Source organism: Urocitellus parryii, unplaced genomic scaffold (genome assembly GCF_045843805.1).
Source record: "Urocitellus parryii isolate mUroPar1 unplaced genomic scaffold, mUroPar1.hap1 Scaffold_118, whole genome shotgun sequence".
Taxonomy (NCBI): domain Eukaryota; kingdom Metazoa; phylum Chordata; class Mammalia; order Rodentia; family Sciuridae; genus Urocitellus; species Urocitellus parryii.
In genome coordinates, this window is record NW_027551893.1 from 454,267 (window position 1) to 482,260 (window position 27,994).

The 27,994-nt window shown below is 56.4% G+C and overlaps 3 protein-coding genes across 11 annotated transcripts in view; 2 read left to right on the plus strand and 1 right to left on the minus strand.

The window, feature by feature from the left end:
• The first annotated feature begins 1,141 nt into the window (after nucleotides 1-1,141).
• On the plus strand, nucleotides 1,142-8,507 carry LOC113190483 (tRNA (guanine(26)-N(2))-dimethyltransferase). 5 transcript variants are annotated; one of them, XM_026399800.2, is made up of 17 exons: nucleotides 1,142-1,225; nucleotides 1,440-1,724; nucleotides 2,395-2,450; nucleotides 2,674-2,816; nucleotides 2,971-3,158; nucleotides 4,349-4,464; nucleotides 4,543-4,655; nucleotides 5,584-5,732; nucleotides 5,887-5,973; nucleotides 6,050-6,119; nucleotides 6,206-6,340; nucleotides 6,443-6,528; nucleotides 6,672-6,780; nucleotides 6,873-6,949; nucleotides 7,732-7,851; nucleotides 7,938-8,064; nucleotides 8,184-8,507. In XM_026399800.2, exons 2-17 carry the CDS (start codon nucleotides 1,465-1,467, stop codon nucleotides 8,331-8,333), a joined length of 1,986 nt encoding a protein of 661 aa, XP_026255585.2. In that variant the 5' UTR covers nucleotides 1,142-1,225; nucleotides 1,440-1,464; the 3' UTR covers nucleotides 8,334-8,507. The 5 variants fall into 5 exon arrangements, with proteins under 5 accessions (XP_026255585.2, XP_026255588.2, XP_026255586.1 ...); XM_026399801.2 differs by having other exon boundaries at nucleotides 1,143-1,225; nucleotides 1,521-1,724; XM_026399804.2 differs by lacking the exon at nucleotides 1,142-1,225 and having other exon boundaries at nucleotides 1,503-1,724.
• Nucleotides 8,508-9,734: 1,227 nt separating this feature from the next.
• On the plus strand, nucleotides 9,735-15,337 carry LOC113190452 (LYL1 basic helix-loop-helix family member). Its single transcript, XM_026399736.2, has 4 exons — nucleotides 9,735-10,298; nucleotides 11,377-11,731; nucleotides 11,824-11,915; nucleotides 12,756-15,337. The coding sequence occupies exons 2-4, from the start codon at nucleotides 11,400-11,402 to the stop codon at nucleotides 13,169-13,171; spliced, it is 840 nt and encodes a 279-aa protein (XP_026255521.2). The 5' UTR covers nucleotides 9,735-10,298; nucleotides 11,377-11,399; the 3' UTR covers nucleotides 13,172-15,337.
• A 2,318-nt stretch (nucleotides 15,338-17,655) lies between these two features.
• LOC144251598 (nuclear factor 1 X-type) overlaps nucleotides 17,656-27,994 on the minus strand; it is a 94,825-nt gene continuing 84,486 nt past the window's right edge. For 3 of the 5 annotated variants that reach the window (XM_077794438.1, XM_077794436.1, XM_077794437.1), the window contains 3 exons: nucleotides 24,280-24,427; nucleotides 22,078-22,169; nucleotides 17,656-17,768 (listed from right to left, as the gene is read on the minus strand). In XM_077794438.1, coding sequence (XP_077650564.1) covers nucleotides 17,754-17,768; nucleotides 22,078-22,169; nucleotides 24,280-24,427 — 255 coding nt within the window. In that variant the 3' untranslated portion in view covers nucleotides 17,656-17,753. The remainder of the gene's footprint in view (nucleotides 17,769-22,077; nucleotides 22,170-24,279; nucleotides 24,428-27,994) is intronic. The other 2 variants (XM_077794440.1, XM_077794439.1) reach the window with 1 other exon arrangement.

The window sequence follows — 27,994 nt, forward strand, 5'->3', positions numbered from 1 at the left end:
GGTGAAACGGCCTCGGCCCCGCCTGTGCACCTCCCCCAGGCCCCGCCTCCTAGGCCAGGCCAGCCGAGCTCCGAGCCCCCCCCCCACGCCCTCCCGCTCCTACCGGCTTCTCCGTCTGTCCCCTCTGGATCCTCGCTAGTACCTCGGTTCTGCAGAGTAACTAATTCGAATTCCGATCCCACCATCTTCTAGTCCCAAGACCTTGGGACACGTCACCGCCTTTCCGAACTTTAGCCTCCTGTAAAATGAAAATAATGACTGCTATTTATTGTGCCAGGCACTGTTTTAGGCTCTCTCTCTCTCTCTCTCTTTCTTTCTTTTTTTTGGAATTAGCTAGTTGCAGAGATACGAGGAAACATGCTCAAGATCACACAGCAAGGAAGTGATTCCGTGTGCCAACATTTAAATCTTATTGTCGAATAAAAACTAAAAGAATTAAAAACTTTTTAAGATGCTTAAGTGATGTCAGCCTCCGTTAGCATTTTGCCTGTACTAACTCATTTAATTTCCACCACAGTCCATAACGAAAACTGAAACGTTCTGCCCGTTTTACGAATAGGGAAACTTAAAAGCAGAGTTAAGAATTACCAACACGGTGAAGTAAGACTGGGACCCAGGTAGCCGGGTCCGCTACTCTCAATTTTTGGGACCCGTTAGAACCTACAGAGGGCTTATTATGTGTGAGCGGCTGCTTTGCACACTTTCCAGGAATTCTGTCGTTTTACTTTGCTCTTACTTGGAAGCCAAGATTCTGCTTTAACATGTAAGGAAAGTGAGGACCCGAGAGTTTAATTAACCTACTCAGAGTATGTGAGGGGGCTGGAATTCAAACTCAGTAAATCCGATCCCAGAGCCTGAATTATTCCTTCAAGATGCTCTGAAATAATTTGTATACTGCACCCAGCACACAGGACGCGATCAGTAGGTGTGGAGTTTCTGTTTACTTCTCCCTTTCCGAACCACAATATCTTCAGTTTGACTAAAGAGATGTGATGCGTTTCCTTCCCGGGGAGCTTTTGTGCTTTAAGACTACCTGCGCAGCACATTCAGCGCACTTTCTTGCCGCGATAAATTTTGATCCTATTCGCCCACCGTGAGTGTTGTCACTGACTGGTTAGCCCTGGTCATGTGACCAGCCCCTCCCACACTGTGCCAATATGGCGGCTCCCAGATCCTAATTCGGGAAACGTGCATCCAGACTGTTCAGCTCTCTATGCCTGAAGAAGTGAGAAGAACTTAGATGATGCCGGGAGCGATCTAGACTTGGGGCGGGTTCACCTGAGAGCTTTAAGCTCTGCAGGGGCTAATGTCTCTGGAAACGGAGGGTGTCAGTTTACTGAAGCCACTGGGTTTACTTAGTCCCTACTGTGTAGGCCACTCCTGGCCCCGGATGCAGCTCTCTGATCCTCCCTCTATGTCTTCCCCGGTCCCCGAACTAGGTTTGGTGGGCAGAAGCGACCGTGGATGACCCATGCGAGAATTGTTCTGTGGCTGAGCCTCACTTTCCGCTCCACCCGCAGCCTTTGTAGAGCTCATTTTGTGGAGTGGCAGCCCCCAAAGCCCCCGAATCCTGTAGCAATGGAGAACGGTACTGGGCCCTGCAGAGAAGAGCGCCCACCCACGGCCCAGGAGACTACAGTCACCGAGGGGGCCGCCAAGATCGTTTTCCCCAGCTCCAACGAGGTCTTCTACAACCCGGTGCAGGAGTTCAACCGCGACCTGACGTGAGCAAGGGTCAGGGGTCAGCCTAGGAGAGGGAAATAGGTCAGTGAGGCTGAGGGTGTTACCGGAATAAGTTGGCTGCCAGCTGCTCGAAGACCAATCAATAGGAGAGAAGAGTTAGTAGGAAGGTTTCGGGTTTATTCGAGGGTTGGCATCTCAGAAGATGGATGAGCTCAACCTCAAAGCTCCATCTTGAGGGGCTCAGGGTAATAGAGGACTTTTACAAGGAAGGGAAGGAGGAGCAAAGCCGGAAAGCTACTTGCTGAGTAGGGTCTTTGTCATCCTGAGCATGTGTCTCCTTTTTTTCTAATCTGGAACACTGCATTTGACCTTAATCTCCTGGGGCTAGTTCCTGTAGATCTTAGACATTTTCTGCAAGTTAAACCTCACAGTAATTTACGTGTTTTGTGTTAGTTGAAATAAAGGTGTTGTGAAGGTCTTGAGATGTCCTGGGTTCTGTAAATCTAAAGAAAGATTTAACAATTAACATCTTAACTATTTAGGTGGGGCTTCTCTTTAGAATTTAAAATGCTGGACAAATGGGAGGTGACCTAAAAGGATTAGGGTGGTACTACATTCTTGCTGAAGGGCAGAGGGAATGACACTACCAAGGACCACTCCAAAGGAGTGGCCCTGTCAAGAGGTACCAGTTGACCTTCCATCTCCCACCAGGTGTGCTGTGATCACAGAGTTTGCTCGAATTCAGCTTGGGACCAAAGGAATCCAGAGTGAGTGGAGGTCCAGGCTCCCAGTGGGCCAGGCAATCACACAGAGCTCTCTCCCTGTATCATCCCATTCTCCCCCAAGACTCCAGAAAGGCCCTCTGCTCTGTCAGCCTTTCCCCTGGGGTTTTCAGAAAGATTTTCATCTGTGAATCTAAAGTATTTTGAAGTTTATGGGGTCTCAGAGGGTCATTGATATCCTCTGATTTGTGTCTTTGGGTGACTGTAGTCAAGGTGCCAGGTGAGAAGGACCTGCAAAAGGTGGTTGTGGACTTGTCCGAGCAAGAGGAGGAAAAGGTTGACTCGAAAGATGGTGAAAACCTGGCCCCAGGAGATCAACCTCAAATAGCTGTCGTCGGGGAGATCTGTGAGGTAAGACCTAAGCAGAGGAGGTGCAGGCTTGGAATCTAGTGGGTAGTAGGGGAAGGAGAGCTCTTGGAAGGGGAAGGGCTGGGGTGGTGGGGAATCTCGGGCCCAGAAGAGGAAGGAGATATAGATGGAACAGGGTCCTTGCTTCCTCCAACAGGAAGGCCTGCGTGTCCTGGAGGGCCTGGCAGCTTCAGGCCTGCGTTCCATTCGATTCGCCCTGGAGGTGCCTGGGCTCCGATCTGTGGTTGCCAATGATGCCTCCGCCCGGGCTGTGGACCTCATGCGCCATAATGTGCAGCTCAATGGTGTGGCCCATCTGGTACAACCCAACCAGGCAGATGCCCGGTAGGTTCTGGGTGACTCTGCCCTATGACTGTAAGGTACACTGTAGAGAGAGACTGTCTGGGGCCAAATCCTGGCCCTGTCACAGTCTTGACACATGACCTTGGGAGATTGACTGAGTCTATTTGAACCCTACTTTTCTTGTGTGCCAGAGAACAGTCGTTTTACACAGATTGTGGTAATGTTCAAGTAATAGAGAAGAATGTTTGGAGGGCTGGGGCTGGGGCTCAAGTGGTAGAACTAGAACAAATCCTAGTTCATGTGAAGCCCTGGGTTTGAGCCTCAGCACCACAGAAAGATAAATAAATAAAGGTACTGTGTCCATCTAGAACTAAAACATTAAAAAATAAAATAAAGATATTGTGTCCACCTAAAACTAAAAAATAAATATTAAAAAAAAAAATAAAGAATGTTTGGTCCAAACTCTGCCAAAAGTAAGTGTAGTCATATGTTGCTTCACATTGGGTACATGTTCTAGGAAATGTGTCAGTAATCAATTTTTGTTGTGGGAACACGAGGGTGTACTTACACAGACTAAGACAGCTATAATGTCAGTAGGTAATACGCAGTGTCATTGGCTGAAATCTCTATGTGGCATGTGGCTATGCTGTGTGGTCTCCATTTTAGACTCCTTGTCCCCCCTTTTTATGTGTGTGTGTGTGTGTGTGTGTGTTTAGCTGTTGGTGGACCTTTATTTATTTGTATGTGGTGCTGAGAATCGAACCCAGTGCCTCGCACATGCTAGGCAGGCATTCTTCCACTGAGCTACAGCCCCAGCCCTTGTGCTCCTTTTATTTGTTAAAATGAACCGTGGCATATCCAGTGTCTGCTGTGTGCCAGGCGCTGCTCTGGTGCCAGCAGTGGGTTAGTAAACACAGTAGAACTTGTGACCTCTGCACTAGCTGCCTCACTGCCGCCTGGGGGCTTCTAGCCTGGTTTCTCATGGATTCAGGGGGCCAGCTCTAAGTCACGTCTTGGTATTGGCTGTCACCAAGATTTTAGACAGCTCAGCTGGGGCCTGTCTAAGGGGGAAAACCATGCTGTTAACAAATGCCCAAGATAGGACCTGCACCTGGGGAGCTGGCCCCTGAGTTCAAGGCCAGAACCACTACCCTGCAGGAGTTCATGCTTGTAAGGGACAGAGCTGGGGTACCTGCTGGGGGAGGCTGAGGACCTGGACCTTTTTTGCCTAGGATGCTGATGTACCAGCACCAGAAGGTATCAGAGCGGTTCGATGTCATTGACCTGGACCCCTATGGCAGCCCCGCCCCCTTCCTGGACGCAGCTGTGCAGGCTGTGAGTGAAGGAGGTGAGGCTGGGCTGATGTGGGGGTTGGAGCAGGGCTGGGGGGGTCCAGAGGGCCTCACTACCCAGTTCTTCCCCAAAGGGTTGCTGTGTGTCACCTGCACGGACATGGCAGTGCTGGCCGGGAACAGCGGGGAGACATGCTACAGCAAGTACGGGGCTATGGCCCTCAAGAGCCGGGCCTGCCATGAGATGGTGAGGGGTGCTCCCAGCCCTCCAGGGAGGGGAGGCACCAGGCTTGGAGAAACTGCCCCTACCCAGCACACCTTCCTACACCTAAGACCTGCTCTGCTTCCTCCAGGCAGCCAGGGCTAGATTAATCCAGGGAGTGACCACAAACAGGTCTTTAAGGGGCCGGGTAGCAGTAGGTGGTTGCATACTTGTTCCTCTTTTTTTTTTTTTTAAAGATGGAATCTTGCTATGTTGGCCTCCAACTTGTGATCCTCCTACTTGAGCCTCAAGTAGCTGAGATTGCAGGGGCCTGCCACTGCGCTCAGCGTAAGGAAAAAAAAGAGTTGTTTTTCCAGGTTTGGTTCAGATGTTTGCTGGGCAATTGACAGCACCTTTCTGGGCCTTGGTTTTGCATCTATTACACGAGCATGACGATGGTACCGACCCTAGAGGGTTGCTGTGGGGAGTTGAGGCAGGGGCTCCTTGTTCCTCGAGGCCCATTTCCCAGGTCAGTCTGGGAAATGCCCACCCACCTCCTTTCCCATGTTGGAGTCTCATGGCAGCCTCTGGCAAGGAGAAGGCTGGGCAGTTCTGCATCACATAGTGTCCCCACTTCCTACACAGAGCCCTTGGGGCTAGAACTTAGGTCCTCAGCCCACAGTCCACAGTGAAGGAGGCACACTGACAAGGTCAACAGAAGGATGACCATTCCTCATTCATTAGTTCCAGCAAGGCCACAAAGACACAGGGACGGTTGTGATTTTGCGGATGAGGAAACGGAGCCCAGGGGTGCTGCTGGCTAGCCCCCGGGGTCACACAGCCAGGACACTTGGGACTGGGTTTGGAACCTAGGGAACCAGCCTGGAACGGGTGCTTTGAGCACTGTGTGTGTGCGGCCCCTTGCAGCAGAGGGGACCTTGGAGGGAGGGCTGACCCCATCCTCCGCCCCCAGGCCCTGAGGATCGTCCTGCACAGCCTGGACCTCCGCGCCAACTGCTACCAGCGCTTTGTGGTGCCGCTGCTCAGCATCAGCGCAGACTTCTACGTGCGTGTGTTTGTGCGCGTCTTCACAGGCCAGGCCAAGGTCAAGGCCTCAGCCAGGTCAGCGGAGGGCAGGGGAGGCATGGAGGATTGAGGGGGAGATCAGGCCTCGTCCTGGGGACTTGGGGGTCCTAAAAGGGATGGAGCCAGTCTGAAGGAGGAGTTGGCGTGGCGACCACACTGGGAGCTCATGGCCATGCCCTGGACCCCACAGCAAGCAGGCGCTGGTCTTCCAGTGCGTGGGCTGTGGAGCCTTGCACCTTCAGCGCCTCGGCAAAGCAGCAGAAGCCTCTGGTGGCCGGTGAGCAGGGGTCCTTGGGCAGGAGGGTGAAGGTGTCCCAGGGTCACCACCTGCCTAACTGCCTTGCCCCTTGCAGGGTCAAGTTCTCTGCAGCCTGTGGTCCCCCCGTGAGCCCCGAGTGTGAGCACTGTGGGCAGCGACACCAGGTAGGACTGAGCCAGCGGAGGGAGGGGGTGCAGCAATCCCAGCGGCCACTTGCCGCCCCTGCTCACTGCTCCCTGTGTGTCCGCAGCTTGGTGGTCCCCTGTGGGCAGAGCCCATCCACAACCTGGATTTTGTGGGCCGTGTCCTGGAGGCTGTGAGCACCAACCCTGGGCGCTTCCACACCTCAGAGCGGATTCGGGGAGTCCTGAGTGTCATCACTGAGGTAGGGGTGGGCCGTGCCTGGTGGAGGGGCCCCCACCTGTGCCCATGTCCTCTTGAGCCTGTCCTGTCCACCAGCTGCACAGCCCCTCCTGTGCCCCCTCAGGAGCTCCCGGATGTGCCCCTGTACTACACGCTGGACCAGCTGAGCAGCACCATCCACTGCAACACGCCCAGCCTCCTCCAGCTGCGGTGAGGGTGGGGTGGGGGTGGCCAGGGTTCTCCAGCACACTGGCCCGCCAGGCCGCCCATGCGTGGCCTTACTGCTGTGGTCGCTGGTGTGCCACTCCTGTGCGAGGAGTCCAGTCTCCCATCACAGTCCCTGCTGTCCCCAGGTCGGCCCTCCTCCATGCTGGCTTCCGGGTCTCACTCTCCCACGCCTGTAAGAGTGCCGTGAAGACGGACGCCCCCTCCACGGCTCTCTGGGACATAATGCGCTGCTGGGTGGGTGAGGGCAGGCTGACCACGCGGGGATGGGCGGGTGCCGGTCCCCTGAAGGCCCCTTGGGCCCAACATCCCCTGACCTCCTCTCTCAGGAGAAAACGTGTCCTGTGAAACGGGAGCGGCTGTCTGAGACCAGCCCAGCATTCCGCATCCTCAGTGTGGAGCCCAGGTACAGATGGGAACTGCGGGAGGGAACAGGGCGGCCCACGTATGGTATGGGGACCCCTGTATGCAGAGGCCAGATCCTCCCTGCACGGACTTTTTCAAGGAAATCCAAAGCCTGGCCGCTCCTCCCTCAGCTTCTGCCCTCCAGACCCACCCGCATCCTGGCTATCGCCATCTGCTGGGGGGGCGGGGGCTGTGCATGTCTGAAGCAGCAGAGCACCCTTCCTCTGCCCAGAGCCCTCCATGGCTCCCACTTCACTCGAGAGAAACCAAAGTCCTATCTGTGGCCCCCCAGACCTTGAAGAGCCCCCCACCATCATCTTCTCTGTGCTCTCTGCTCCTTGTTGACTCCTAGTCTCGCTGGGCGGTCACCTCCAGCTTCTGCCTGTGCTCGCTCTCCGCATGGCTTGCCTCTCACCTCCTGCCTCCCCAGGGAAGCCTGCCTTGACCCCACCACCTGGGCTGGCATCGCACCCCTCCTGGCTCCCTGTGCCTTTTACCAGAACGCTCACCACATGTCCTGATGCAACCTCGTTTACCTATTTCTGATCTGACCCGTTGCTTGCTCATCTGTCCCCTGCGCTAGACAGTCAGCCCTGCCTCACGCAGGCCTATTCCCAGCAGAGAGAACCATGCAGACTTGATAGTAAAAGCAAAATGTTTATTAAATGAATGACAAACCCGGGCAGGGGCAGCCACGGCAAGCTGCACCAAGCTGGACAGGCTCCACAGTGGTCCCTGGACACCCATGCGGTGGCTGCCCCAGTCCTTATCCCCATTGCCCAGGCTGCAGGCCAACTTCACCATTCGGGAGGATGCTAATCCCAGCTCGCGCCAGCGGGGACTCAAGCGCTTTCAGGCCAACCCGGAGGCCAACTGGGGTCCCCGGCCCCGAGCTCGGCCAGGGTGAGTGGGGTTGTGGCTCTGCCAGGGCCAGGCGGAGGCAGCCACCAGCTGGGGTCCCAGCACTCTTGTCTCTTGTCTACCTGCAGGGCCAAGGCAGCCAGCGAAGTGTTGGAGAGATGCAAGCTCCTCCAGAATAAGCGGAAGGACCCCCCTGAGGATCGGGCCCAGCGCGCTGCTCGCCTAAAGACGTTTCCTTGCAAAAGGTTCAAGGAGGTGAGGTACCTCCTGTCTCCCCAAAACCTCTGGGCATGTGGATACCCCTCTTGGCCTGAAACAACTGGGGCCAGCCACATGCTTGCAGAGGGGGCTTCACGTCGCCCTCTTCCCACCAGGGCACCTGTCAACGAGGAGACCAGTGCTGCTACTCACACAGTCCTCTGCCCGGAGCCTCAGCTGATGCCACCTCCACAGACTGCCCAGAGACCCCCCCAACCAGAACCCCCCTAGACCCGGGGCCCGCTGCTGGGCCAGGTGTAGACTGAGCCAATAAAGACATGTCATTTTCTGCTGATTGTCATTCTGAGTGGGGAGGCTGGCTGTGGGCTGTGAGGGCCTCCTTCCCATCCATCCAGCAGTGTGACTGGGTCCTAGTCCTCTGTCTCCTTTTTCCTTACCTGAGGTGGCTGTGCATCTGCCTGACTGGGGGATGTCTGTCCCTGCCTGACTGGGAATACGAGCTGACCATGTGTGGTATGTCCCTCTGCGGAAAGGGTTGCTTAGACACCCCCCAGAGCTGCCATTTGCGATTCCCAAGGTGACCACAGGGCGGCAGCCTTGCGCTCGCACCCGTGGGACTTCTCCTCCCCCCTCCCTTGGAGCCCTCCAGGGCCCAGTGCAACCAGTGTGTCCTCCCATTGCCACCGCCTCCCCGCTGCCTGGTTTCTTTTGGCCCAGCTCTCCCGGGGCTGTGGCGGCGGAAGCTGGACCGGAACCAGGCACTCTGTACATCCGCTCCAGACCAGGTGCTTCCTGCCCTGTGGCCCAAGTGGGGGTGCTTGAAGAGAGGGGCCAAGCAGGCTGCTGCCCAGACACCCAATGAAGGGAAGCTGCATCCCCCTCCCCCGAGGGCAGCGGCTCAGTAACCTTAGGGGGAATCCTGGGGCAAAATTCCTGTCCACCACGTGCACCCTTCATCCCCAGCTGAAAAGGAAGACCAATTCTAGAACTTCCTTGCAGGGGCATCAATTAATTCAAGGGCTTAAAACTTGAGTTTCCCCTAGGTGGGGTGGGGGACAGGAGGGCGGTTGGTTCTGGACTCCAGGGAGAATGGTAGCTGTGGTGGTAGGTGGCAGTGGAGGGCCTGCCTGGGGAACCCCTGCCGTTAACCAGATACAGGGCGAAGGAGAACAGATCCTTATGCAGGATAGGGGATAAGAGAGGCCTGTGCTGCTACTTAGCTGTGACCAGAGCCCCTCCCTTTGTGAGCTTTCAGCCCGGTCCTGAACAGAACCATCATTCCAGGATGCTGCCAGCCAGGAGGTGGCTCCACCCTTCGGGGTGACTAAGTAGTCCAGACATCCAGGTTGTGGGGACTGATTGGAGCAGCCACTGAAGTCCTCTCCAGTCCCATCACCTAAGAACTGGACCTGGAAATGGGTGGAGTGTGCCCCAGAGCCCAGAACACTGCTCAGCCCAGCCGCTCAAAGCCAGGCCACCAGAACTGTATATCCTGGGGTGCCCCACCCCGTCATGGGGGTGGAGAAGTTGGGAGGGGATCTGTTAAAAAAAAAAAAAAAAGAGGAACCAACCAGGCGGGTTAGGAGGGGAGAAGGGGGCCCGGGTCACGAGGCCCCAGTGGGCCGGAAAGGGCCCCCCTCCACCCTATCAGCAGAGACACTCCATTAGGGCAGGGGGTGTTCAAAGCCAAAGGACAGATCCAGACAACACCAAAGGCTGAAGTTTCCATGCCTCGGTTTCCCCTCGGTATGCATCCGGGCCCTTCCCCCAGGCTGTACGCTGGGGCCGGGGTACTCCGGTGCCTGGGGAAGCGGAAAGCCGGCCGGTGAGGGGTGACCGCCGAGTGCTGCCCGCGCCGGCCGGGGGCGGGGCCGGGAGGCGCGCGCTCGGAGATCCCCGCCCGCCGGTTTCCTCCGGGGTCAGCCCGGCTCCTTATCAGGCGCGGCCAGGCGGCCTGGCCCTTATCTGAGCTGGCCCAGCATCCTCTGGCCGCTGCGCCGGGGGTGAGAGGGAGGAAACCCGGCCGCCGGGGGCGGGGAGAGGGCGGGCCGGGCCGGGAGCCGTTCACTTTCCCTCGGGGAACCCACGCCGCCACCGGCCGCCGCGGCCTTCGGGAGCCCGGTAGGAGGCGCGGCCCAACTCCTGGGCCGACGGGGCGCCCTGGAGGGCATTGGCTGAACCCCGACAGCGGAAACCGCATCCTGGCCTGGACTGCCAGTCCTGCGGAGACAGAGCCCAGGCACTCACCAGGCTGCTGGAACAGCGCCGGGGTAAGAAGGGAGCCGGCTTGAAGGTGGAGGGTCTCTGCCTGGGACCCCACCAGCATTCCTTTTTCGTTCATTCATTCATTCATCAGCCAGGATTCCCTAAGCTTGGGGCCAGACCAGCTCCCCCAGCTGGAGAAGTCAGGGCAGAGGGGCAAGGAGTACCACACCTTGCTGGGACACCCCAGACCCTGGGGTCCCACAGACAGGAATGTTTGAAGGGTGCAGGGCTGGGAGTGCAGCTCACTGGCCTTAGCATGGGCAACGTCCTGGGTTAATTCCTAGCATTGCAAAAAAGAAAAATAAAAAAAAAAAGCAGGGTGCAAAAGTATAGATGCTGGTGGGGGTGGGTGTCTAAGCCAGAGGGAGGGTGTGAGCTAGACTGAGCTGGAGTGGGCACTGGAAACAGTGTTGTCGGTCCCAGGGTCAGCATCAGGCACCATCATCACCCTATGATAGTGGGATTACAGGATTAGTAAGGGGAACATTTTCAGCAGGAGCAAGAGTTCCAGAGCAATTATGGAGGGCTTCCAGGGTCAAATGTGGAGGCAGGGTGAAGAACCTCAGGGCCATACCTGAAGTCCATGGGGCCAGCCTTGGGGTGTGTGGGGGGGAAGGGGTGGCTAGAGAAAGAGAGTGGATCTTGGAGGGACTCCAAGGTCACATGGCACCAATGAGTCAGTGAAGGATCTCAGAATCAGATCTTCAGATCTGAGGGTCACAGTTTCAATCTTGGAGTTTCAGGAGATCCCAGGGTCAGTGGGGGGCTTCTGCTTTGTCTCAGCTCTAGGCTGTAGGTGAGAGGGAATTCTGGGAGAAATTGGAGGCACATCCCCTCACAACACAGCCCAGAGAAGGCATTGCCAGGCTCCATGCTGCCTACCACCTGGTAGACAACCCCTCTCTTGTAGAGAAGGCCCTCCGATGTCCTGGTAGTTTCTGGAATCACTCACTTGTCTTTCCCACTGAACTTCCACCCTCCTTCCTCCCCGCTTTACTTTCCATTTGAAGGTTCTGTTAGCCTAAGCAGGTGAGGGGAGGTCACACCTGTTCCTCCTCCCACTGGCTCCCCTCCCTCCCACAGGTGAGCACCCCTCCTCGGGGTCCATGTGCCCACCCCAGGCCCTGGCAGAGGTGGGCCCCACCATGACTGAGAAGGCCGAGATGGTCTGTGCTTCCAGCCCAGCCCCTGTCCCACCCACTAAGCCTGCCTCACCTGGGCCTCTACCCTCAGATGAGGTGGGCCACAGAGGTGGCTCCCCATCCAGGTTGCCCCCTGGTGTACCAGTGATCAGCTTGGGTCATACCAGGCCCCCAGGGGCAGCCATGCCCACCACAGAGCTGAGTGCCCTCCGGCCCCCCTTGCTGCACCTCTCCACTCTGGGAACTACCCCGCCCACCCTGGCTCTGCATTACCACCCTCACCCCTTCCTCAACAGGTCAGTGGGGAGCTGGGGCTTGGGGGTGGTGTTGGATATTGGGGGCCAGGGTCCTTGCCCACAAGGCATTTGTGACCCACAAACCCTTACAGCGTCTACATTGGGCCAGCAGGACCTTTTAGCATCTTCCCTAGCAGTCGGCTGAAGCGGAGACCAAGCCACTGTGAGCTGGACCTGGCTGAGGGTGAGTGTGTGTGTGTGTGTGTGTGTGTGTGTACTTGTGAGTGGCTCTCTCTGCCTGGGCCCAGGTCTGTACCACACTCTTCCACAGGAAGATGTGTTTCCAATGCACACACATACGTGCACGTGCACACACAGGTCGTACCCAAGTACAAGACTACAGTTCCATAGGTAACCCCACTCGAGCACTGTCACTGAGCAGCCACGCCTCACAGCTGCACAGTCACAGCAAAACAAAGTTGGCCACAGTGGGGCATAGGAGCCACAAAATGACAGCTCCACTGGGACATACAGCCATGAAAGAGCCACAGGACCAAAGATACACAGGAGACATCCACACAACCACAACCACACAAGAGTCAGCCACAGAACCACAGTTATGCATGAAACATCCACCATCACATGATAGCGTCACACATGAGCACAGCCATCAGGAATCACCTGGCCACATGAGACCCCAACAGGACCACCGTCACCAACAATGTGAGCACTTCTCAGAACGATAGGCAGATAGGCACACCCAGCTGCACACTGAGAATGCGGGCCGCAGGGGGAGTTTCTCAGAGTGACAGCTCCAAGGAAACGTTTCCTTGGGGACTCTCAGCCATGGGTATGAAGGTGCAGAGAAGTGCCCTGGTGTCTACAGTCTGGACTTAGGATCCTTCTCTGTGGGGCCCGTGGGCAGAGGGGAAGCTACACGTGGACCCCACACATGGATCCCTTGTGTGGTGGTGCCACAATCCACCACCTGGGCGTAAATCCCATGAAGGTGCTGTGCCTGAAGTGAGGCTGGGAGGGGGTGCCCTCTGGGCCTGGAGGGTAGCCCCGCCCGTCCTATCTGCAGGGCACCAGCCCCAGAAGGTAGCACGGCGCGTGTTCACCAACAGCCGCGAGCGCTGGCGGCAGCAGAACGTTAACGGCGCCTTCGCAGAGCTCAGGAAACTGCTGCCGACTCACCCGCCCGACCGGAAGCTGAGCAAGAACGAGGTGCTCCGCCTGGCCATGAAGTACATCGGCTTCCTGGTGCGGCTGCTGCGCGACCAGGCAGCCGCGCTGGCTGCAGGCCCCGCCCAACCCGGGCCCCGTAAACGGCCTGCTCGCCGGAGCCCAGACGATGGCGCCCTCCGGGGGTCCGGGCGCAAGGCCGAGGTGGCGGTGCGCTCGCAGCCCGCGCCCCTGGCAGACTCCGACATCAACCCCAATGGGGCAGTACGGCCCATCAAAATGGAGCAAGCGGCTGTGAGTCCCGAGGTGCGGTGACCCCCATACAGCGGCGCCTCTGAGCCGTGGGTGCCACCGAAGACTCAGACCGGGACAGTGGAGGAAAGGTCTCGCTTCGCCGGCTCCCGAGCGAACTGTCAAAGAGGGACTTAGACACGACGTCCCCGATAGGGGAGTGATCCTGGGGGTCTGGAAGGGTGACCATCATCCCAAGGGGCCCCGCAGACTTTTTTCCGCCCTGTAGATTACCCAGGAAGCGCGGTCGTCGGACCCAAGTGGTGCTCCACCTCTGCACTTGTGGGGGTACTGGGGTCGCTGTGGGGGAGGGAGGAGTCTTCCCCTTCTCACGGCGCCCCCTTCTGGAGACTCAAGAACTGACTCTCGGATGGCGTGTGCGGCACACCTGGCGCCCGAAGAGCCAGGCAGCATAGACACCCGGCACCTAGCCCACAGACTCGACCCGGTCCCGCACGATCGCATTAGCGAAGGCTCTGGAGCTCTTGCTTTTGTTTTTCTTTATTTCTTTATTTCACATACACATTAGCCATTCAATGGAGAAGCCGGAGAGAGTCAGGCAAAGATGGTATAACAGAAGCGCAGTGACGGGGGCGGGGCGGGGCGGGGCGGAGAGGGAACAGACGGGCTGGCTGCCTACTTGCATTCCGCTAGGACACTGAAAACCCAGAAAACAAAACAGACAGTAAACTACCCTTGTTTCTTATGTATCTCAGTGCAGAGACGGGGGGCGGGTGGAGGGCAGAGAGGGGGAGACCAGGCTGAAGGAGGAGCAGAGGGAGGGGGACGCTAAGGGGGAAGCACACCAAATCCATTAGTACTATATATAGAGATACTCGTATATACTGCGTTTCTTAGCCTAAGAAGAAACTTGTTTGACGGGACGGGCGGCCTTTGCGGTCCGCGATGCTGGTGCTGGTCGGGCGCACGGATCTCCCGGGAGGGGCTGAAGCGGGGCTGGCCCAGGCTGGCTTGCGGGGTGAAGGGGGCGCCCCAAGGGTGGGTGGGATGGGGGCAGCAGAGGTGGGGCTGGGGTGCCCCTCGGGCTCTCGATTGGGGGACAAAAGTTCTCGTGACTTTATTGCTCCTTATTTTCTCTCGTGTGTGTGTGTGGGGGGGTCCGTTCAGCACGGTCGGGGTGGGGAAGTGGTGGGTCGTCTGAGCCACCCGGCCCCTCTGGGACCCAGAGCGCGGCGTCCGCTCCGCCAGCACGGGGGTGAGAACAAGGCACTAGGTCGGCCGGCCAGCGCGGGGGCGGGTGTGTAAGGCAGTCGACAGGGCTGGTTGCGGGATGGGGCGGGGCTATGTGCGGGGCCGTGTGCGTGCGTGCGTGCGAGCGCGGGTCTGGGCAAATCAACATGTCAGCGTGGCTGGTCCTGTCCTGGAGCATCGAGCCTTCCGGGTGCTCCCCGGAGCGGGCCGGGGAAGGAGGAGTGATGTTGAGTAGTGGTGGTGGTGATGGTGGGGGTCACCGGGGAAGAGGTTCGGGGAGGAAACTACCAACTTGCTGAGCGCGCTCCTGATAATGCTGGTGAGGGTCAAGTTGGCGTCTGGCTCGAAGAAGGGCGCTCGGGGCGGAGAGGGAGGGAGGGAAGGAACATTTGTTCGTTGGCATTGACCTCTGCAGGGGAGGGGCTTGGGACCCCCTGCGCGCCCCTGTGCCCAGACGGCGATGGTGCGAGGAGGGGGCGCAGTGCCCAGGGAGGGGACGCCCGGGGAGATCCGCGGCAAGAGCAGCCCAGCCGCCGGGCGCACGCCGCTGTCCCGTTCCGTTAAACTCAACAAAGAAGGGATATGCGTGTTCCTAACAAGTGCAGGATATTTAATTGATTCATAAACTTATGTATAATAGTTTGTGGGTTTTTAAACGTACTTTATAATGTAAGAAGCACCAGGGTTTTTATGTTTAATTATCTTAAAATAATTTCTCTCGTCCTTTTTTCCTTTTTGATATTGTGTTTTGTTTTGATTTTTCATGTCGAGGTGTTTTTTTTTTTAACTTCAAAATGTGTACGTTTCCTTCAGCCCTCCCACCGAAACCGAGAACGAACGACAAAACAAATAAAAACCCCAGATCATCCTCGTCAACGCAGGAAAATGACTTAAAAAAAAAAAAAAGAAAGAAAAAGAAAAAAAAGGAAAGGAAAAAACACTCAGCTTTCGTCATCCCCGCGCAGGGCGGGGCAGGCCTAGTTCTTTTAGCGTCCCCAGAGCCGCGAGGACATTACAACAAAAATAGAATTTTTTTTTCTTAACAATCTCTTAACATACAAAGATAGGAAAACTCTCTGATGCATTGCACTTGGTTCAATGAAAAAAAAAAGTTCATTTCCCCCATATATATATTTTTGTGGGTTTTTTTCCCTCTCCTGACACGTCCCCACATCTGTCGCCCTCATTGCCCTTCGCCTGCCCCTCACACCACTACTTGGGAAAGGAGCGCACCTTGCCCGCCCAAACGACCCCGCCGGGCCCAGCTGGCCTGCAGCTTTCGACCTCGCCCGGGCGGGTGCCCCGCAGACCCCGGCTCCCACAGTGTCACAGCACACTGCGGCCCGATTGTCTTCGACGGAAAGGGCGCACGCGGCCGGGCAGGGACCACCCTCCTTCCGCTCCTCTTAGCTCTGACCCTGTTTAGCCAACCGAACTGAAAAATCATTGCACTTTGACCGCGCGTCACGCCCGGCCCGCCCGGCCCCCCACCCCGGGGCCTTGCTCCTCACGCCCCGGGAGTCTCCCACGGGATCTCCTGCCCCTCAGCCCTGGGGTCCTCTCAGCGTGGAACGCCGAGGAGAGCGGGGGAGGGCTTCGCTCAGTTTCCAACAGAAGCCGCCCCTGGGGCCAGCCACCTAGCGGCTTCGCCCTGGGGAGCAGGCACCACCTGCCAGCCGCGCAACCCCAGGTAATGGCCCTCCTTCCTCCCCGGACGGCTCCTTCCCTCCTTCCGCCAGCTCAGGGCTACAGCCTCACAAACTAGATTCTCAATAAATAAAGCCCATAACCCACCCCTACTGGTGCAATGTTGGATTGATTGACTTTCAGAGGATCCTGACCTGTGCTTTGTGTTTTCATACCGTTAAGAAAGAGAGAAAGAGAGGCACAAGGACTTGAAAAGGGGGTCAGGGAGAGGAGACGCAGGAAGGAGGGAGTAAGGCACAGAAAGACAAGCCAGAGGGGCCAAGTCACACCCTGGAGGGGGCTGGGCGTGCTCATGCTCCCCTCCCTCCCAGGGGGACTTCTAAAGAACCTCTGGACAGGCCCCCACCATCCTTTGGGGAAGGAGGGGACTTGGGGGGAGCTACTTCCTGTGGTGTGTTACCAAATTGTTCCCAAGTTGCTCAAATAGAGGAGGAGTTCCCAATTGCAACAGCAAAGACCCAAACAATGACTGCCCCACCCCTAAATAAAGAGTAAAGACATTACAGCTAAAATCCAGAGAGAAGTGGCCATGGGGGGGTGGGTGTGGTGGGAAAGGTGGGGGACAGAAAGCTCCAAAACACTTTTGTAAAGGACAACACCCAACACCCTCCAAAGGAACTGAAAGTCGGTGAGCAGGACGCCTACCTAAGCGCAGGTGGCAGCTTAACCGGCGCAGCAGAAGCTGCTTCATCCTCCTCGATTGGCTCCAGGGGTCCCCTTTCTGCTCCATCTCGGGCTGGCCCCAGTAGTGCTGTAAGCATGAGGGGCAGGGGCAGGGACCAGTGGGGCGGAGCGAGGGCACCTGCATGCAGGGCTGGGGCGCAGGGGCGACCTGGAGCCCGACTCCCTCCCTTCACTCCTGGCGGGAATAGGGGACAGCCCTCCTGGTCTTCAGAGAGAGGGAATAGGAGGCCTGTCCCAAGCTGGGGCGGGATCAGTTAGAGCATTCCATCTTTTTCCTGTGGACTGTACAAAGGGGTTTGGGGCCTCAGGAACTGCCCCTACAGCTCAGGGTGGAATGGCAGAACACCTTCCATTCTGGGCTGATGCAGCAGGTAGCTCCAGGGGGTACCCCCTGTCCACCCGAGGGCCTCTCTCACCTGGTCTGGAGCAGCTAGGAGTAGAAGCCAGAACCCAGGCAAGAAGGGAGAGAAGGAGGGGGCCAAGTATAGAAGGGAGAGCTCGCCAACCTACACCCCATTATCTTCACAAGCTGGTCCTCCAGGCTCCCCAGGAAAGCTCAGGCTGGAGTGGAGAGTGGGGTTCCCTAGAAAGGGCAAGGGTGGGGGCCAGGCCCCTTCAGAACTGTGCTGGTTGCTCTGTTTGGGAATTTTGCTCCTTCCCCAGAAGGCCGGGCTGGGGTGGGGAGAAGGCAGTCCTGCCGCATCCTTTCTTTCTGTCTGTCCTCTGCCTGGCAGAGTCCGTTTTGCATGTTTCTTTCTGCTTGGCTGCTGGTGCACAGCTCCGTTGAGACCCCTTCCAAGGGCTCTCTGAGAACTGGGCTGCTTCGGGGGCCTGCAGGGGTCCCCGGGCTGGAGGAGAGAAGGGCTGAGTGGCTGACGACATCTAATTTTTGCTTTTCGGTGGGGCTGGGCTGGGCTGGGGGATTTTTCCATGTCTCAAAATTTCTTCTCCCCCCTTTTGAGGAACCTCTTCTTTTCATTTTGTTGTTTCTTTGCCGATCTTATCAGAGGAACCAGGACTGAAAGGAAGCCGGAAAAAAAAAAAAAGGCAATATTGAGAACAGTTGGGGCAGGGTCCCTGGCACTGTGACTGCTGATTCCTTGAGGATCCAGCTCAAAGTCCAGCTCATAAAGAGCCAGGGTGCTGGGCAATCGACCCACCACTGGGGAGGAAGTGCAGCTCCCCTTCATGGGAATCCCCCAGACCCTGCACCCCAGTGCTAGAGTCCAGCTGGCCTTCCCGTGGGCACAGTGCCCAGCGGGTGGGACCCCCGTGGCTGGCGCTGGCACAAACCTGGGATCTGGCCATGTTTGCAATTGTTTAGGTTTTTGTGTGGGTCCTGGAGGGTGGGGAGGATGCCAGGCTTGAGCTTTTGTGCCCAGAGGGGTTTGAGGAGTGGGGTGGGGGTGGCCCAGCTTCTTGCTGAGTTTTCTTTCTGTCTCTTTGGATTAAAAGCAGAAATTCCCGTCTGAACATCCCAGCCAAAGTCCCACAGGCTGAAAGGCTGGGGGCGGGGGAACCACATGGCTTCAGTCCCCAGCAGTGCCAGACCTGGGGGAGGGGCCATAGCCCACCCTGCAGATCCTTTACCCTTAGGGCACTAGAGTCTGGGGAAGGACCCCAGGCTCCCTGGGGTGGGCGTCCTTCCTTCATGAAGCCAGCAGGGGGCACCGCCTTCCCACATACAGGGCGTTGTCTAGCAGCTCTGCACCCAGCACACCCTGGGTAGACCCCAGAGGCAGGGCAGCTTGCAATTTGCTCTCCATCAAAGGCTCCAGTCCAGACCCAAGGCCAAGGGTTGGGTCAGGAGGCTGGGTACACCTGACTGTATCTACAAAATGGGGGTCTCCAAGACTGGGTCACAGTTGCTGGTCTGTGGGGATCAGACAGAGCTAACTACCAGAACACATGCCAGATGTGTTCATCCTATCCTTACCCAGCCCCTCACAGAAGCCAGACATAGAAAGGGTAGGTGCCCTGCCTGAGGCCACACAGCCTTAGGGTGACACAGCTAGGACTGAAATGCAGGGGGCAGTGAAGAATTCATGCTCCTAACTGCTACCAGTGTGGTGATCATGAGGAGGCAGGGTCTGTGGTGGCCAGAATGCCTGCACCCTGTCTAGAGCCTGGCCTTCCACACTGGAGTAAGAGCCCTGGTGACTGGAGCCACCAACTTTTCAAAAGAAGCTAGAAGTGCAACAGAATTTCATGTGAAATTTTCCAATATTTACTTTATTATTCCAATATTGGTTAGCTTATGGTCTACAGGCCAGATCCACGACTCAAGTTCTGGTTGGGACCACATGATGTTATTCACTGTGAGATGGGACACTGAGTGTGAGAATTAGAAAGGGATTCAGAGAAGCCAGGTGCACTGGCACATGCCTGTAGTCCAATACTCAGGAGGCTGAGGCAGAGGATCACTTTAGTCCAGGAGTTGGAGACCAACCGGGGCAACATAGTAAGATCCCTCTTAAGAAAAACAAAAGCCGTGGGGGATAGGGTTCAGAGATTCTCTGGAAGTTTTTGTGACAACAGAAATTCTATCTGTGCTGTCCAATGCAGTAGCACAAATGGTTTCTCAGCACATGCAATATGGATTCTGTGACTATATATTCTTTAGTTAATTCATTTAAATGTTCACAGCCACAAGTGGCCAGTGGCCACCACAGTGGATGGGTATCTGTGGTATCTATAAATGTGGGATCTGGGATCACCACAGTGACCAGGCACTGCTGGCTGGCAGAGGTGAACCGCCTGCCACATACAGGAAGATATGCACATAGGAGACCTGTCCTCTTTCTGTGCATTCCCCGAGCACCTGCCCCAAGTCTGACCTGTCAAATGAGTAAAAACCAAGCAGAGGCTCAGGGGGTCTGATGAAGATGAGGCAGAAACCCAGGTCTGAAGCACCCCAGAGTGAGCAGAAGACAGCCAGGGCAGCAGCTAGCTCCTGGGCTTCCCATCCCGCGCCCTTCGCCCTGGCAGTCTATGGGACCCCTCTTCATAAGGAATGATATGCAGGACTCTTGTACCCAAGTTGGGGGCAGCCAGCTCCAGAGCCATCTCTCCTTCAACATGGACAGGGAGGGCTCTAGCTGCCCTGTCTGTTAGCAGATCATTCCAAGGCCCCAAGCTGGCCCCTTTGGGGTTTCATGAGCTTCACAGCAGGGGGCTCAACAACCAAATCTCAGGTTGGGGGCCCTCCTCAGAAGAGGAAGACTCGGATTCCAGTCCTGGAGCTGGGGACAAAGGCAGTTCCAAGGGAGCTCCCTGGCACCTCCCCACAGGTCCCGAGAACAGAAGATCTGCTGCCAAGCACGGAGTGGCTTTTCTGCTCACCCTCCCTGCTTCCTGAGCCAAGTCCAAAACTGATTAAAACTAAGTAAAAAGCGCTGCCCAGGGAATGACAAAATTGCTAAAATTCTCTTTTCTTCCCTCATTCTATTGTTCTCTCTCCATCTGGTGCTCCAGGGATCAGCAAAAGTCACTCGTTACTGTGGAAACCACTTCTGACTGTACCCCCTGTGCCCACTGCAGCCGCCCGCCTGCCCCAGGCCCCGGGGACTCCTGCTCAGCAGCATGTCCTGCTCTGGCTTCCCCACTGCCCCCTCGACACACCTGCCTGCTCAGGCGCCCTAGACCCCGGCAGAGAATTCCTTCCCCGAATGCCCAGAGCCCAAGATGGGAACATGGGAGAAGAGAAGTTATTTACCAGACTTGCCTCAAACTCTGCCTTGGCCCCAAAACGTCCAAGCAAAGACAGCAGAGAAAGTGAAGAAGGAGGCGAGAGGGGTTGACTGAACAGGGAGGGCTCTGGCAGTGGTCAAGCACGAGCACTGCAGAGCTGCAGGCGGCCAGGGGTACGGCAAGAGGGAGGGAGTAAGTGAGCCCTGCCCTTGGTGCCAGCCCAGAGCCCAGAGGGGAGGCCCGCCTGCTGTCCCTTCCTCTGGCACCCCCTCCCGCCCTCTGCCAGCAGGGCTTTCTCGGCCTCCCTGGCACAGAGCAGAGGGGGCTGGCTCCAGCCCCTGCTCGGAGCCATTGTTTTTCTTCTCAACACCCCCAAGTTCAAGTTCATCTGGGTGTTACATCATGTCTGGTTGCTCCTGGAAACCAGACGGGTCAGACGTGACTCTGGGGAAAGGGGGTGGGAAGCTGGAGGGGGTTGAAGTTCCCTTCCCCTCCCCTCCTTGCCACTAGAGAGCTCTGAAGTTTGAAGTTTGACAAAGTTTTTTGGCTTTTTTTTTTTTTTTTTGGAAGGAAAGGAAAAGAAAGAAAGAAAGAAAGCCCTCAAGCCACACACACAAAACTTCCATCCACTAACTTTCTCTGGATGGGGGCCTCAGAGCAGAGGCGGAAAAGGAACCAACAGAGGTAGCTCTGGGGCTCTGGGCAAAAGTGGGTTTCCCAGGGCCAAGAAAGTCCACAAGGAGATGTTCTTGTAAAATGTGCAAAAAGAAGACTTTACACACTCTTTTCTGAAACCCTGCCCTGTGAAAGCCATGGGCCCTCAACAGCTGGTGTGCCCTGCTCCTGAGGTGGGTCCTTCCTAGCTCCCAGGGCCCTGGGTTCTGCTGACTATTCTCAACCTCTTTGGGGACAGGTACACAGGGGACACCCACATGTATGTGCAAGGCCAAGTCCAGGGGCTTCCAGCTAGAGGGGCTGAGGATGGGCTTATCCCTTTAAGAGAAGTAGGGATGGTGTCAGCAGAAGAGGGGAGTGGGGACTGGGGGCTCCCGCAGTCTGGCTACCCCTAACAGGACCCATTGGGACTTGGGGGAGGGGCTTCCAGGGCAGCAGCCAGTCCTGCCCTGCCCTTGGTGCCAGAGTCTCTGGGCACTCAGCCCACCAGGCCCACTCTGTCCCTCCTCCACCATTGCCCAGCCCACCCAAAGCCAGGGAAAAGGGGAGGGCGGGGTGGAGGGTGCTTGGGGCAGGACTTCCAGCCAGTGTTGGGAGGGAGGGGCAGTGGGAGGGCAGTGGGAGGGCAGTGAAGCAGACGCCTTCGCCTTCCCCGTTCCTGACAGGGTGCCTCGGGCTTCCATCTTTGCTTCCACCAGGCCTGGCCCAAAGCGCCTGGAGCCTTGGGTCCTTGGCCGCCTTCCCCAGGGCCAGGGCTGTCAGAGCTAATTATCCAATTAGCTGATTAGCCAGGGAGCCTGGGGGCTGCCTGGGGAGGCAGGCTCAGCTGGGCATGCAAAAGTCTGGGTCCTGAAGCTCCGCCTGCTCCCTGATTAGCTGTAAAGACCCCAGCCTCTTCCCTCACATCAAGGTGTCCCCAACCTTGTCTGTCCATCTGCGCCTGCTTACAGGTGGTCTCCTACCTGAGACTGCTGTGGGATGTTCAGAAAGTTGCCGTCCCGGGGTCCGATGCTGACAAACCGGTTGGCAGAGGAGGCGCCTGTCGCTGCGAATGCTGTGGGAGCAGGGAGAGAGGGAGAGACCCCGTCAGGCCTTGGGCCACCTGGGTACTGCCCTTCGGGACTGCTGAGAGGGAGAGACTGGGTTAGACTGTGCTGTGCTGCCAAATTCAGGCTGGGCCAAGGGCTCCTGTGCTAAAGACCAGGCTCCAAGCCTGCCCCTCCTCCACACGAGGGGCCCCTCGTCCTCTCCCCGACCAGAAGCACACACCCCACCCTCCCCCAGCCCTGGCAGCCTCAATCAGGCAGCCTCTTTCAGGGCCCAGGGGAAGGAAGGAGCCCTGGAGGCTGTAGCTGAGGTCTCTTGGACCCAGTTCTGTCCCCTACTGAGATACTGGACAGGGTTGGGGACAACCTGGTCCTTAATGTGCCCTCAGTGGGTATCCTGGCTTTCCTACTTGAAGAGAGGGTCCAAAGAAGGGTGGCAGCTTTGGTGGCCTGCCTTCACCCTGCGTGGGGAAAGTGTTCTCAGGCCACCTTTCAGGCCATGTCAAGTGCACCCTGGGCAGTCCTAAGGAGTGGGTAGGTGATGTGGGGAACTCCAAGGGGACCCAACAAAGGACTGAGCCAGGAAGGATGGGGTCAGAGAAGGACGTAGGAGCTGACCTCTCAGCTTCGGCCTGGGGCCGCAAAGCCTATGCCTTTCTTCTCTGATCAATGCACCTGGCCCAAAGGGTTCACGGTCCCAAAGCCTGAAATGGGCCAAGGCTACAGAGGAAGAGGAGGCCAGAGTGCCTGGCAGAGCCCCAAAGCTCAGTCACCTAGGGACAGCTGTCCTGCAGCCCAAGGTGGCAAATGAACGGAACACCCCTGAGTTCTTCTTGGGTTATCTGGCTAGAGCCCGACAGGAGGGAACAGGCCTTGCACTCCCAGGAGGGAAGATGTCCCCAGAGGGGAAAAAGAGTGTCACCGGTTGCCCATCCCCTGCCCTACACCAGTTATACTCAGGGACCCCATGCTCACCAGGTTCTGTCCACCTCTCTTCAGAAGTGCCCCCCAACCTGCGGCCTGAACTCCCTTCTCCAACCCTGCCCACTTCAGATGGCCATGGTCATGACTTCGTGTCTTATGGTAGATGCAGATGAGAAGATGGCATGAGAAGGATGGGGGGAAGAACTCAAACCGAGAGAAAGGAGGAGAAACAGGGCCAACAGACAGCAGTGAGATGGGCCACCTGGCCACCACTGCAGCACCCTGGCCTATGGCCTGCGAGCCACAGGGCCCTGCCCACCCTCGGCCACCCTGCCCACAGACAGCGCACAGCCCACCCTCCATCTTTCCTGTCCTTCACGTCGGGTCTACCTGGGGCCTCTTGACTCAGATTTTTTCTTTTCTTCCTTTTGATAAAATTTGTCACCAGTTTTAAAGAAAAGAGAAAAAAAGGGGGGGGGGGAAGAAAGAGAGAGAGATGAAGTAGCAGAGGCCCAGAGCCCTCCCTTGTCCTTGGAACATCAACCTAGGAAAGGAATTAAGGGATTGAGGGGAAGGAAGGGGAAAGGATGGGAGGAGGAGGAAAAAAAAAAGAGGAACAACGAGAAACCAAATGTGAGACTGAGGGTGGGGGTCAGGGGCTGGCCTCCTGCATCTTTAGAGGCCCAAGAGCCAGGAAGGGAGGTAAGGGAGGTAAGGCAAAAAGGGGATGGTGGTGGCGTCGCCTTGTGGTCACATTTAATTTTCTTGGTGTGTGTGTAGGAACAACGAAACAACAAAAAATTAAAAAACAAAAACAAAAAAACAAAAAACAAAAAAACAGCAATCAGGCATGAAGATGGCATGGCTGTGCCTCCCCGCCCCCTCCCACCCGCGCCAGCACCCCTGGCCTGGCACCCCACTGTGCTGTCCCTCCCGCCCCCCCAGGGGGGCCTGGGCCAGGGGCCCCAGCTGGGAGCAGCAGGCAGGGGGCTCATGGGGTGCTGGCTGGCGCAGCAGAGGCCCAGGAGGCTGTGGATGGGGGCTTGGCTCTGCTCTTGTCCGGGCAGGTGGCTCCGTGGCGCTCTGGGCTGGGGGCTTTGGCATGGGTGTGGGGCTGTTCTCTTTTGCAGTGCAGACTGTTTGGATGGGCTGGGGACGCTGGGCGTTGTGGTTTCAGTTTCATCGTCCACTTACAAGGTGATGGAGGAGTCAAGGCGGCGCCGTCTGGGGCAGTGCTGGTGGATTTGGAATCAGGCATAGGAAGGGGCACAGGTCTGGCCACTGGAGGCGGCGGCGGTAGCAAAAATGACCCCGGGACTTTGCCCTGGCCGCTACCGTTGGGCTGCGAACAACATAAATAGAGTGACGCATGAAGGCACATCACACACAGACACACGCTCCCCTGCGCGGCCGCACCAGCTCGCTCCGGAGAGCCGGCGCTCCCGGTGGAAGATGCAGGATTGGGAAGGTCCTCTCATCCGGGGCACAGGATGGGTAAGGGTGTAAGGCCTCTATTTGGTCTCTCGGGTGTTTCTCTCTCTCTCTCTTTTTTTTTTCAGTCCTCTTTTGAAGTTGTGGGAGAAAGGAAGGGGGTCGTCCGACAGGTGATTTGTTATTTCTTAAGGAAAATGTTTTAGGTACAAAAAAAAAGTGCCACCTAGCAATGCGTGCAACTGTACTCAGCGTTCTCACACTCCTGAAGACCTTCTCCCACGGCAGGAAAGACGAGCCAGCTCACCCCCACCATCCCCCAAAGGCACATGCGGGCCTCCCTCCAGGGCCCGGCCGGGCGGGCTGACCAGCCAAGGACTGCAGGCCCGTCCAGCATCCATTCTTGGCACAGCCTCAGGAGGACGCCGGCAGGGAGGAGCTCACTCTGGGCCCCGGCAGCCAGTGTCCTCAGCGCCTGTGGACAGTGGGGTGCTGGCCTTTTCTCTAAAGAACAGCCAGGGAGGAAAACGCGCTGCTGCCAGCTCCAGTTTCCGTGAGGTTCTTCAAGAGTGCTTCCCTGGACGACGCCCTCAGGAGCCAGGGAGGTCAGGCCACCAGGTTCCACTCCTTGTCCTTTATGCCCTCTTTGGCCTCAAACTTGAGTTTCCTCCTCCAGGCCCTGTGCCTGGCCTTTCGTGGGTCAGCCTTCTGGCTTCAGAGAAGGGAGTTGCCAAAGGCTCCCTTGCCTCTTTCCTGGAGCCTCCTGCTACTCTGGGCAGCACCCTCAGTGCCCACCTACAGCCCAGACATGGGGAGGCCCAGCCCCAGCTCTTTGTCCTACCCTATGGGGCAAAGCTCTGCCCTTCTGACCACCCAGCTATGAGACCCATGGGGGGTCCCTGTGCTCCTCCTCCTATCAGTGGACAAACTCTGTGAAGTCCACCCACCCAGTGCTTGCAGTCAGCCCGTCATTCTGTCCTCATTCATTTCACCAAGACAGTGATAGTGACACTCCAGGGGTGCCCCTCTGCCACAGTGTGTCCGTCAGCTCTGTGCCTCTGGTGCTCAGGCCTAGACCAGGCACTTTACTTCAAGTCCTGCTCAGAGAACACTTCCTCTCGGCGGGACCAGCTAGATTTCTGAATCACATTCCTTGCTCTCTGTCCTGTTCTTCCAGGACACCCTGGACCTCCGAGTGGTGCCTGGAGATGGCAGAAATGGGCAATACTGAGTCCCACTGAACAAGAGAGGTTGCCTGCTGTCCTGCTGCAGTTTAAAATCACAGAACTCACAGCTGACCTGTGCAGGCCTCACTCCGCTCAACTTTAGCTTTTAGCCCTTTGTCCTCTATCCCTAATGACCAGCACTTAAGTCTGACATATTATTCCTCTAAATTGTTCCCTCAACTATTCTTGCTTCTCTGAGGGTGACAATTCTCAGAGGCCTTGGACAAAGCATGCAGTGGCTTCTGGTCCCTATCTGTGTCAGGCTGGAGACCCTTTGTGCTAGGTGTCTTTTTGGAAAGGGCAGGGATTTCCAGTTCTGCAGGGGTGACACCCAGATCCAAATAGTACTGCCTCTCCTCATTTCCATGGCCAACCTGGTTCCTATCTCATTCTTCCATCAAGACAAAAAATAGAATAGTCCTGAATCCTCCTCACTCCTTCTCTCTGGGCATCCTGAACTCATGCTCCCAGGAGCTGAGACACAAGCTTTCCAGGCAGCACTTGTTGCCCTAGGGTGGCCTCTGCCTCCTTCCTGCCTTCAGAGCCTGTCTCCCCTAGGAGTATCTAAGCTGCTAATCTCACTGGCTACAGTGGAGCATGCCTGTGATCCCAGAGACTCTGGAGGCTGAGGCAGGAGGACCATAAATTCAAGGGAAGTCTCAGCAAATCAGAGAGGCCCTAAACAACTTAGCGAGATGCTGTCTCAAAATAAAAAAATAAAAAGGCTGGGGATGTAGCTCAGTGGTGAAGCATCTGGGTTCAATCCCCAGTACCAAAAAATAAAAAAGTAAATTAAACCACTAATTCTATCCGATAGGGCTAGTCCTGGCTCAGTCTGATAAGGCATTACAGTTTGTGATGTACAACATTCTGTTTCTAGAAGTAACTTTCAACCAGGCTGGGAGGTTAGCTGCGGCTGGAGTGTAAATCAAGGTTTTATATATCTCAAGTTCCTGTGACTCTGCGGTACCTCACAGAGTCACAACCTCACCTGAGAGCTGGTATGGCTCCTCACTTTGGTCTTACAGTTAAAGATGCGGGCCTGGCCATCCCAACGTGGGCAAACAAGGCTGAGCCACAGCCAGTCTTCCTGCCTCTCAGAATTATGCCTTCCCAGTGGGTCTATGACTTTCCCATTCACTTGACCACCTCTTCTCCCTCCCCAAAACACAACTCCTCAAGCATCTTCTTTCTGTCCTTCTCCTAGTGGTGTCTCCACTTGCCCTTGCCTACTATTGATTTGGTTCTTTGAAACCAGTGTGTGGCCAAGGTGTGGTACCACATGCCTGTGATTCTAGCTACTTGGAAGCCGGGGGCAGGAGGATTGCAAGTTTGAGGCCAGGCTGGGCAACTTAGCAAGAACCTGTCTCAAAAAAATAAATAAAAAAGGCTGCAGATATAGCTCAGTAATAGAACATCCTTGGGTTCAGTCCTCAGTCCCCTCAAAAAAAATTTTTTTTTAATGAAATCAGTGCATGCCTTACCCTGGGGTCCAAGGACAAGCTATCAGGGTGCCTGGGAACCCTCCTGCAATTGTTTATAAAATTTTTCCATGTATTTTCTGCAAAGTTGGTCAATAACTTCAGATTCTTGAGGAGGTTAGAAAGTTTCTTCTCTAGGCTCTAGATCACTGATTTCAAAGTGGATCTCCTGGCCAGCAACACCAGCATTACCTGGGAACTTGGGGGAAAATGCAGCTTCGTAGGCCCTCCCCCAACCCCACTGAAACAGAAGCTCTGGGGCTGAGGGCCTGTGAACTCCTCTTGTGCACACTAAGTCTGAGAACTACAGCAAGTTCAGCTGGCCTTTGGCTCTCTGCAGCTACATCAGACTCTTCCATAGCATGCTGGCGACTCTTGGCTCTCATCTCCTCTCTGAACCTGGGAATGGCCCTCTGGAGCAGGCTCCCCGCAGATCCCCCTCCTCTCTCTTCAGATGACAGACTACAAGAGGAAACCCAGAGAGGCTGCTCCCCAGCCTGGCTATACTCTGCTTCATCAGGGTGCCTGTTCACAAACCTGCCTGCAGGTTTTCTCTGAAGCAAAAGAAGAAAACCTTCTTAAGCAAAGTGAGATCTCAATCTTGAAAAGTCAAGTGAGAAGTTCAAGACCCAGCGCTCAGTCTCTAGGTCCACTCCATTTTTACTCCAAGCCCTGGCTGCCTAGGTGAAAAGGCAAGCAAGGCAGCATTCCTGGCCTCTCAGTTCTGCGTTCCTGACATCAGGCCTTTTGGGAATCAGGGCACAGGCTAGT

What these genes read in the sequence shown, in the direction of transcription:
- LOC113190452 (XM_026399736.2), top strand. Translation starts at nt 11,400, where the DNA reads ATGTGCCCACCCCAGGCCCTGGCAGAGGTGGGCCCCACCATGACTGAG. An exon ending in CCTCACCCCTTCCTCAACAG is followed by an intron (nt 11,732 to 11,823) that starts GTCAGTGGGGAG and finishes AAACCCTTACAG; the next exon opens with CGTCTACATTGGGCCAGCAG. An exon ending in TGAGCTGGACCTGGCTGAGG is followed by an intron (nt 11,916 to 12,755) that starts GTGAGTGTGTGT and finishes TCCTATCTGCAG; the next exon opens with GGCACCAGCCCCAGAAGGTA.
- LOC113190483 (XM_026399800.2), top strand. Translation starts at nt 1,465, where the DNA reads ATGACCCATGCGAGAATTGTTCTGTGGCTGAGCCTCACTTTCCGCTCC. An exon ending in CCCAACCAGGCAGATGCCCG is followed by an intron (nt 3,159 to 4,348) that starts GTAGGTTCTGGG and finishes TTTTTTGCCTAG; the next exon opens with GATGCTGATGTACCAGCACC. An exon ending in ATCCTCAGTGTGGAGCCCAG is followed by an intron (nt 6,950 to 7,731) that starts GTACAGATGGGA and finishes CCCATTGCCCAG; the next exon opens with GCTGCAGGCCAACTTCACCA.